Source organism: Myotis davidii, unplaced genomic scaffold (genome assembly GCF_000327345.1).
Source record: "Myotis davidii unplaced genomic scaffold, ASM32734v1 scaffold44, whole genome shotgun sequence".
Taxonomy (NCBI): Eukaryota; Metazoa; Chordata; class Mammalia; order Chiroptera; family Vespertilionidae; genus Myotis; species Myotis davidii.
The window spans coordinates 4,476,429-4,486,009 of NW_006299705.1; the positions used below are offsets into that span (position 1 = coordinate 4,476,429).

The following is a 9,581-nucleotide window of genomic DNA, read 5'->3' on the forward strand; positions in this document are numbered from 1 at the left end:
TGCTTCTTTAAATTGTAAACAAAATATATTTTTTTCTTCTCACAATTAACATATGGTAGGTATCTTAGTATCATCATTTTATTTTTCAATTACAGCTGACATACAGTATTATATTTGTTTCAGGTGTACAACATAGTGATTAGGCATTTACATACCTTACAAAGTGATCACCCTGGTAAGTCTAGTACCTATCTGAAATCAGACATAGTTATTACAATATTCTCTATGTTGTACTTGATATCCCTGTGACTTTTTTATAACTCCAATTTGTATATTTTAATCCCTTCCTCCAATCCCCTTCCCATCTGGTGACCCTTTGTAGCTATGACTTTGTTTTTGTTTTATTTGTTCATTTAGTTTGTGTGTGTGTGTGTGTGTTTAAGATTTCACATGTAAGTGAAATCATATGGTATTTGTCTTTCTCTGTCTGACTTATTTCACTTGGCATAATATCCTCCAGATTAAGGGTGGAGAATGTCCAGTCCACAGGCCCTATAAGGCCCACAAAATCATTTGGTCTGGCTCTACCAAGGCATTAGGGGTGAGTTAATTAAAAGCTTTACCAAATATAGTCTATTTTTTAAGTTGATAATTTTGTATGGCCAAAGAATGATGTTATAAATATCCAAATGGTCCTTGGCAGAAAAAGGGTCCCCACCACTGCTCTAAATCCGGCCACGTTGTCTTAAATGGTAAGATTCCATTCTTTTTTATGGTTGAGTGAATGAGACCTGGCCCTCATCAAACTTACATGCTAGTTGAAAACATTACATGGTTATGTAAGTAATTACTACACGAAGTAAAATATGATCTAAGTGTGACTTTAAAGACTCCTTAGTATAAAAATTTTTAATTTTAAAATATATTATTGTAAAGTTAGCCCAAATAAGAAAAAAAATGTTTAATTGTAATTATACTCATGCAGAGGCAGGATTGGCTATAGTTGAAGTATATACTCAATATTATTTATTCTTTGGTGCTGTATTAGTTCCCCATTGTTGTTGTTACAGATTACCAGAAACTTAGTGCTTAAAACAATACACATCTATAATAATAAAAGCATAATATGCTAATTAGACTGGACATCCTTCCATACGTCCTTCCGGATGACCTTCTGGATGAAGCCAGGTCTGCGAGGGAAGCCTGCGTCCCAGGTGCCAGAGGGAAGCCAGTGTTGGCAGCTGGGGGAAGGAAGGCCTACTCTTGCATGAATTTTGTGCATCAGGCCTCTAGTTTATTATAACCTTATAATTCTGGAGCCAGAATTAACATGAGTTTTATGGGCTAAAATCAAGGTGTTGACAGGATTAAGTTCCATGGGAAAATCTGTTGCCTTTTCCAACTTCTAGAGGTTGGCATTCCAAGTCCCCCTTCCAGTAGTGCCATCACTCCATCCTCTGTTTCTGACATCTGACTTTCTTGGCCTCCCTCCTTCCCTTAGAAAGGCCCTTTGGATTACACTGGGTCCACTTGAATAATTTCCCCTTGGTAAGAATCTTAATCACATCAGCAAAGTCCTTTTTGCCATGTAAGGTCATATATTCATAGGTTCTGGGCATTAAGATCTGAACATCTTGGGGTACAGTGGTGCATTATTCTTCTTACCCAGATGCCTTCTCATTCCCTCCATTTAATTCCACCCTACTTTTCCTTTATGCTACCTCCTGGACTTCAAAGACATCAGTACTGTGGTGGTACTCAACCAGAAGCACAAAATAATACTATGTTCTTGACCTTTCTTAGCTTCCCTCTTGTCCTCTACAGAACTTGATGGTCCTCATTCTAAGAAGTACAGCCTACTGTTTCAAAATTTTTTCATATTATTATAGTAACTAGAGGTCCGGTGCACGAAATTAGTAAACGGGGGAGTCCCTCAGCCCGGCCTGCACCCTCTTGCAATCTGAGACCTTTTGGGGGATATCTGACTGCTGGTTTAGGCCCGATCCCACAGGAATCTCAGATCAGGCCTAAACCAGCAGTCGGACATCCCTCTCGCAATCCAGGACCACTGACTCATAACTGCTCACCAGCCTGCCTGATCGCCCCTAACCACTCGCCTGCCTGCCTGATTGCCCCTAACCAACTCTGCCTGCCTGCCTGATCGCTCCTAACCACTCACTGGGGGGAGGGGCTGTGGTGTTCTGGTCTCTAGTCATTCTGGTCATTCCAGAATGACTGTTTTGGTCACTGAGCTTTTATTATATGGGGTAACACTTAACATGAGATCTACCCTCTTAGCAAAATTTTAAGTATACAATACATCAATGTTGACTAGAGATACAATGTTGTACAGGAGATCTCCAAAGTTTATTCATCTAGTTTAACTGAAACTTTATGCTGACTGAACAGTAACTCCCCATATCCTTTTTCCCCAGCCCCTGGCAACTAACTTTTGCAGTCTTTGATTCTATGAATTTGACTTTTTTAATACTCCATGCAAGTGAAATCATTTGGTATTTGTGTTTTTGTGACTGGCTTATTTCACTCAGTAAAATGTCCTCAGGATTAGTACAGTCATCTATTATCCTCATTTTACAAATGAAGAATCTGAAGCACAGAGAGATTGGGTAATTTATTCAAGTAACATTACCAATCAAACATAGATAGGAAGTCTAGTTCTTAATGTAAGGAGATGGCTGGCAACTAAGCAAGTGGTCAATATATGGAGATAATAACATACCAGGTACTTGTTTTATATTACTGTCCCCCTCCATTAGATTGTGAGCTCCACAATGGTAGGAACTTTTTATAGGCTGAGTAAGTATCTTATTCATCTATTAAACATTTACTAAATATTTCAACTGATTTAAGTCCTCAATTATTGCTCACTGAATTATATAAAATTTAAACAAACAAAAATAATCTTCTTACAGTACATGGAGGAAACATTCAGAGAGCGAATTTTGCTGATATGTTACTTAAAGTAAATTACCATAAGGAATTAAATTATCTTAAGCCAACTGAAATGCAGATTTCTGCTATAGATATTTTTAAATTTTGTCAAATTAATCTTCATGATATTGGACTATTTTAGGACTAGTTTCATGTCTGCCTGGAAGGGATAAATTAACATTATCTATGCCAAGAAGGGATAAATTAACATTAAAAAAAGAAAAACCAAAAGACTACAGGTCTAATAAGAATTTATTAAATACATGTAAGAACAGTGAAGTCTAAATGCTGTCCCTGAGGTTTTAAGATATAAAATCCAAAGAGATGACGAGGTATTCATATTCATACTAACATAAAACCAAAGAATCTCAAGTCCTTAGAGTTTCAAAAGATCTTACAGATTTTAAAGAAATTAAAGCCTCCTTCATAGCATTTATTTCCAAAAGAAGAAGTTTTAATAGGAATCAAAAGGGGCTCTGTTGTCAACATTGGCCATTTTAAAGTTTAAAATATTATTAATTTCTTTAATGATTTAATATAGATATTTTCATTTGTTTTACTGCTCACTTATACTGAGCCAGATCTCCAAACTACAAAAGTGTAGCACATATGATAAAGAGTTAAAGAATCAAGTATTACGGGCTAATAATGATTATGCAAACATAACTAGACAGTATTTAAGTTTCTTAATATAAAAACTATAGAAAAAAATCATGGTTCTAAAGAGAGAGTTTTGGTTTACCAAAAGCCTAAAAACATTAAAATATCAATGCTTTCATGATTAAATCCTCCTACTTTTAAGAGTGATTATAAATTATATTAGTCTCCCATTACCTATTTATAAAATAATCTATTCCTCCTTTAAAAGTGCTACAGGGTAGAATATTCATCTTTTAAATCAAAGTCAATAAAAATATTTTCTAAAATATATTTTATTGATTTTTTACAGAGAGGAAGGGAATGGGATAGAGAGTTAACCAGCTGCCTCCTGCACGCTTCCTACTGGGGATGTACCCGCAACCAAGTACATGCCCTTGACCAGAATCGAACCTGGGACCCTTGAATTCGCAAACTGATGCTCTATCCACTGAGCCAAACTGGTTAGGGCAATAAAAACATTTTTTGAGAAATTAATGTGCTATAAGCTGAAGTAGAAAAATATGCTTTTTCACAGCTTGAAAATTTCACAAGAGAAAAAAAGGTCAAAATATAAAATTGAAAAATTTTGAATATATTTTGTACTTAAAACAAATTTGTGTTTTAACTAATTTGTGGTGCTTTATTGTATGCAATTAAATTTTAAAATAACAACTACCATGGTAAACCACGGTTTAAAAACTGTAATTTTAAATTTAACCCAAGAAGTGTATCTTATTTGATCAAATAGAAAGTCATTATTAAACATGTAAGAAAATAAAAACATGTTTTTGAACTCATATTTTAAAGTGTGATATAGGAACAGATAAAAAGGAAGTTATTAAAAGTAGAAAATAGATAAAATGTATAGTTAGCATCCTATTTCCTCTAGTTACCTCCTACAGTCAATTTGTTTAAAGAATCTATAACCTGATAATTTATGTTGCCACAGTTATTTAGAGTTTTACTACTACATGTAGAAAAGTAGTCTATCAATAATAACATCTTGAGTTTATAGGTAAAAGATTATAATTTTATGTTCACAATAAAAAACACTCTTATTTGGGGATGAATTTTGTTTCAAAAGATATCTACATGTGAGAAAAAAGATAATTCAGAATAAAAGAGTTATTGTAGTGAAAAGTGATTTTCAAATAAAATAATCAATTTGATATATTTAAACTATGGTTGCTATGTCATATATGCCTGTGTCTAGGTATGACATAATTTAGAATCCCACAAATAATTTCAATGATTTTACATTAAAAATTATGCTTTTTTGAAAAAGAATCTCATTTTAATCAAATACATAATTATAATAAATGTCCTCTACATAAACTATTTTAAAGATGACAGGTGACTCATTTTTCTCTCTCTCCACATGGCCATCTAAAGCCATACCATAGAAATAACTGACATTTCACCACAGAACAGTATCTAGATTATATATTTTACCTATCTAGTTTTACAAAATGTTTAGATATTGTAGGGCTTAAAAACATGAAACTGTTCCAAACTTTTGAGTTCTAAATCTAGGATTAATCTTGGATTTCTGGGAAAAAACTTGGATGGTAACACATTCAACATACTTTTTTGATCTAGTAACTTCTCCATGGCATAGAGTCATTTGCCTGCTTTTAGCACCCTCTGCAGGTGAACCAATATTATACATGGCTTACATGCCACTGAAAAGCAAAATAGAGCCTCTGAGACAGGGTACAATAAAGGTGATTAAATTGTGAAGAAATAAAAAAAATTATACTTTCTTATTTTTGTTCAGGGAAGACAGATATTGTTTATAAGTTAATTACCCAATTTACTAAAAACAACAACAAAAACAACTGTGTGTGTGTGTGTGTGTTTCAAAGATAAAATGCTACTCATCATGACCATGCTACTGACATTTAGGAAAAAATAAAATGCAAGAATATTCAAATGATTAATAACTTGAAAAACAAATTGAAACTGTCAACTTACCATCTTTGTTGGACAGCAGACACACCAGGCCATTGAGACATGTGTCAGTGACTTCTAAGATGTTTGTTGCACATCTGCCTATAGTTTGAATAGTGGCTGCTGCAAATTGCTTATCCTGGCTTTTCACATAAGTCTAAAAATATTATTTCAATTAGTTTACACACTGGTACTATATCAAGTGAACAAAACAATGCCTTTCATTTGGTTTGTCAATACAAAAATTGCAGCATACATAATCTCATCTATAAGTACAATGGAAGAACTAACTGATGACTTAGCTAAATTTAATTTCCCTTTTACTTAAAGAATGTGCCTATAAAAGAGGTACATTTTCAAGCCAGATTCATTCACTTGTGGCTACAGTGGCTTACGACTCCAAAACAGACAGTGGGGAGCAGAGATAACAATAACCCAAAGATAGCAAATAGTTTAAGTGCAAGGCTGAAAGATAGGATGAGAACTCTCTCTTTGGAGGTTTCAGTTCATTTAACCAGCAGCATCTGTGAATCTATGAAAAAAAGGGTTGATTTTTCAGAAACACTAAATCCAAAAATTGGGAGAAGAGGAAGAAAAAAACCAATATGCTTCCAAAAATATTTTACTTTTAAAATAGTTTCTGAATAGTAGTAACACCAAAATAGTTACCGTGAACAACATTTCAATAAAGACTTTATAAATACTCAGTTTACAACAAAACAAAATATCACACTTTTAATAAATAGATTTTCTTTAAAATAATTTTTAAAGATACATTGTAAATAAATATTTATACAAACTTAAAAATAAATAATTCAATTATTTAACAACAGAAAGTTAAGAGATTTTTACAAAATTTATGATAGCCCTAAAGAATTTCACTTGGTTAAACTTTCCTAATTTAAAAACTGTTTTTATTCTTTACAGAAATGAAAGCACTTTTAACATGCACATTTATATATATGATATATATAATAAATTTTAAATTCCAATATTCAACTGAAATCCCAAGCTCAAATGAGTTCATGCTGTAGATTTAACACTATGGTTATCTAACATGGAAAATAGAATAATACATTTAAATGGCGCCTAAATGACAAATGGAGGAGAAAAATCTAAGTATACCTAAAAACATACGAACTTAGTGAAAATGGTAGCAAGAACATGATTAATTGTTGAAGAAATAGATTAAACAAAAAAGTCTCTTAGTTCCACTTAGGAAAGATCAATTATATTTAAAAACTGTTACCCAGTTGGTTATCTAATTTCCTCAACTAAAAATAAGGGTCTTTAGAAAAATTCACTATTTTACTCAAAAAAATTATAAGTAAACATACCTATGAACATAACAAATACAAAAATAAGATACAAAGTTAAAAAATGATAAAATGGATACTAAAGTAATAATATATTAAACAATGGACCTTCTTAAACATCTAATATTATATCACCAATATTCTGAAACAGGTCCAATGTGTCACCTTAATACAACTAACAGCATAAAATTACCCCATCCCAAATGACTGTTTTATTTAAACAATTATATATTTCGAAGTTCAGAAAGATGTATATTTATATTTAACTTTAAACTGAACAAATGTTAAGAATTAGCACTGTATACAAACCTGAAATTCTCGAAGAAGAGTTGATATGTTGGCTTCATTTGCCAAGTTTGTCAAAATTTCAAGCTATAGTAGAAAAAAGACGAAGTAAACATTTTGAAACAAACTAAAAAGATGAATTTAATAGAGGCTAGGCATTTAATAGAAAGGTAATTTGTGTTTTTAAAAGAAGCCACAGCTACAAATGTTGTGAAGCATTACACCCTTCAAGTGAATTTTGTCTCCCTACATCTGCATATAGAGAATAGATATTTACAGAGTGCTTAAAAAGTAATTACAAAAAAGAGAATCAAACATTTTCCCTAATTGTTTGTCCCAACTTTACAATTTATATCCAATTAACCTAAACAATTTAAGATAGTTTGACTTCTTTTATTAAGAAAATTAGAAAACTACTGCCCTCCACGTAGTATCTCTGTGTTCCAGATTGTCTTACTGTGTTTCCTTCATTCTACCATCCCAAATTCTTAGACATTTTAATTATTCTGGATTTAGAGTTACAAGAAATATGCAATTAAAAGCCCATTTCCAATAAGCTCACTAAAAAGATGTTTTTACTCATAAAAAGTATCCAATTAATCTGAAGGAAAGCGTGAAAAAGGAAAAAAGCAACAGAGAACAAATGGGACAAAGAGAAAACACACAAGATATAGACATAAACACATTTATATCAATAATAATATTAAAAGTAAGTGGTCCAAGCATTACAATTAAAAGGCACAAATTGTAGAAGTTCTTTATATATTCTAAGTACCAGTCATTTTTCAGATATATGTATGGGTGTATTTTCTCCCAGATTATGGCTAGACTTTTCATTTTATTTTGATGAGGACATTTAATTTTTCTGTACAATTTAAAAAACAATCTCAACATATAAAAAAGGTAAAAATAACTATTTTTGATCTGAAACATTTGAGACCATAGTTGTCAATTTGATATTGCATTGTCCCCAAATACTATGCATATTTCCTACAAACAAGGACATGTCTTATAGACCACAATACAACCAAGAAAATCAAGACATTTACACTGATCATCACATCAATGCAACTGTCACTCTCTAAGTTTCACCAGTTACCTCAAATATCCAGTTCAATATCACACATTGTATTTGGATGTGTCTTAGATTTTCTTATGATTAGACTCAGTTTCCATGTGAATAACCAATAATTCTAATATTTATAGTCCACCCTTTCCGCATTGGTTTGTAATGTCTCCTCTATTACACAGTACACTTTCATATACACTGATCTATTTCCAGGTTTTAATTCTATTCCACTTCTTTTTCTGTTTTAATATCACATTGTTTTAATCCATATAGTGCTATATCCAAACTACACTCTATACCAGTGATGGCGAACCTTTTGAGCTCAGCGTGTCAGCATTTTGAAAAACCCTAACTTAACTCTGGTGCTGTGTCACATATAGAAATTTTTTGAAATTTGCAACCATAGTAAATGAAAGATTTATATTTTTTATATTTATTTTATATATTGAAATGCCATTTCACAAAGAAAAATCAACCAAAAAAATGAGTTCGCGTGTAACCTCTGACACGTGCGTCATAGGTTCGCCATCACTGCTCTATACTATAGTTATCATTCCCTCAAAACAACTCTTATAATCCCTTGTGTTAGCATAAACTGTGCCCATCTCCTACTTGCAACTCTACAACCTCCCAATCAACCTACTAACCAACAACAAAATTCCCAAAAATGTTATTATTTTAAAATCCACTCAAACATCATCTTTTTCACAAGTCTTTTCTAAATCTTTCAGAGAAGAAGACTGTTTTTTACAGCACTCAATTAAACTCTCCATAATATCACATACTGTTAAAATTGTCTATTTACACATCTGTTTCATTCAGCATACTGTGAGTTATTCAGGGTGTGGGCAGCATGTTTTCACTTTGTATTATTAAGATGTAGCACAGTAACTAGTATATAATAATGTAGTTTAGAAAGTTTAAAAAAAATCCCTAAATGATCTGTTTTTTTAAAAAACAGATTTCCATTTTACAGATGCTAGAAGCTATAGCAGTATCTTCAAAGAAAACACATATTAGAATATCTGAAAAATAAGAGCATGCCTACCTTAAGTGTCTTGATCATAGTTGGATCAGTTGACCTAACATAGAAACTCTTCAAGTAAGGTTCAAACATACCCTAAATGACAAAAATAAACATATGAATACATTTAATGGTACTAATGCATTCATTTCTCTCTTAAATTATGTACTCACAATGAACATACCTTTCTTTGAATTGACATAGTTGCTATATTCTGTAGGACAATATACTGCACCTCCCTAGAAATTAAACAAGAATTTTCACTGGGTATATTTTCCAATGAAATATCTTTAAGTACATTAAAGAAAAGGAATTAGTGATGTTTCATATTAAATGGAACTCAAATATAATATCAAAAAGTTTTCAGTAAATTTTAGATATTTATGCCTTATTTTAAAGTACATTT

General features: G+C 31.9%; 1 protein-coding gene across 1 annotated transcript in view; it reads right to left on the bottom strand.

The window, feature by feature from the left end:
* The window catches only part of AP3B1 (adaptor related protein complex 3 beta 1 subunit), a 191,594-nt gene that overhangs the window by 116,090 nt on the left and 65,923 nt on the right, over nucleotides 1–9,581 (bottom strand). The window contains exons 10-13 of the mRNA XM_015571572.1: nucleotides 9,360–9,414; nucleotides 9,200–9,271; nucleotides 7,107–7,169; nucleotides 5,506–5,638 (exon numbers count right to left, since the gene is read on the bottom strand). Coding sequence (XP_015427058.1) covers nucleotides 5,506–5,638; nucleotides 7,107–7,169; nucleotides 9,200–9,271; nucleotides 9,360–9,414 — 323 coding nt within the window. The remainder of the gene's footprint in view (nucleotides 1–5,505; nucleotides 5,639–7,106; nucleotides 7,170–9,199; nucleotides 9,272–9,359; nucleotides 9,415–9,581) is intronic.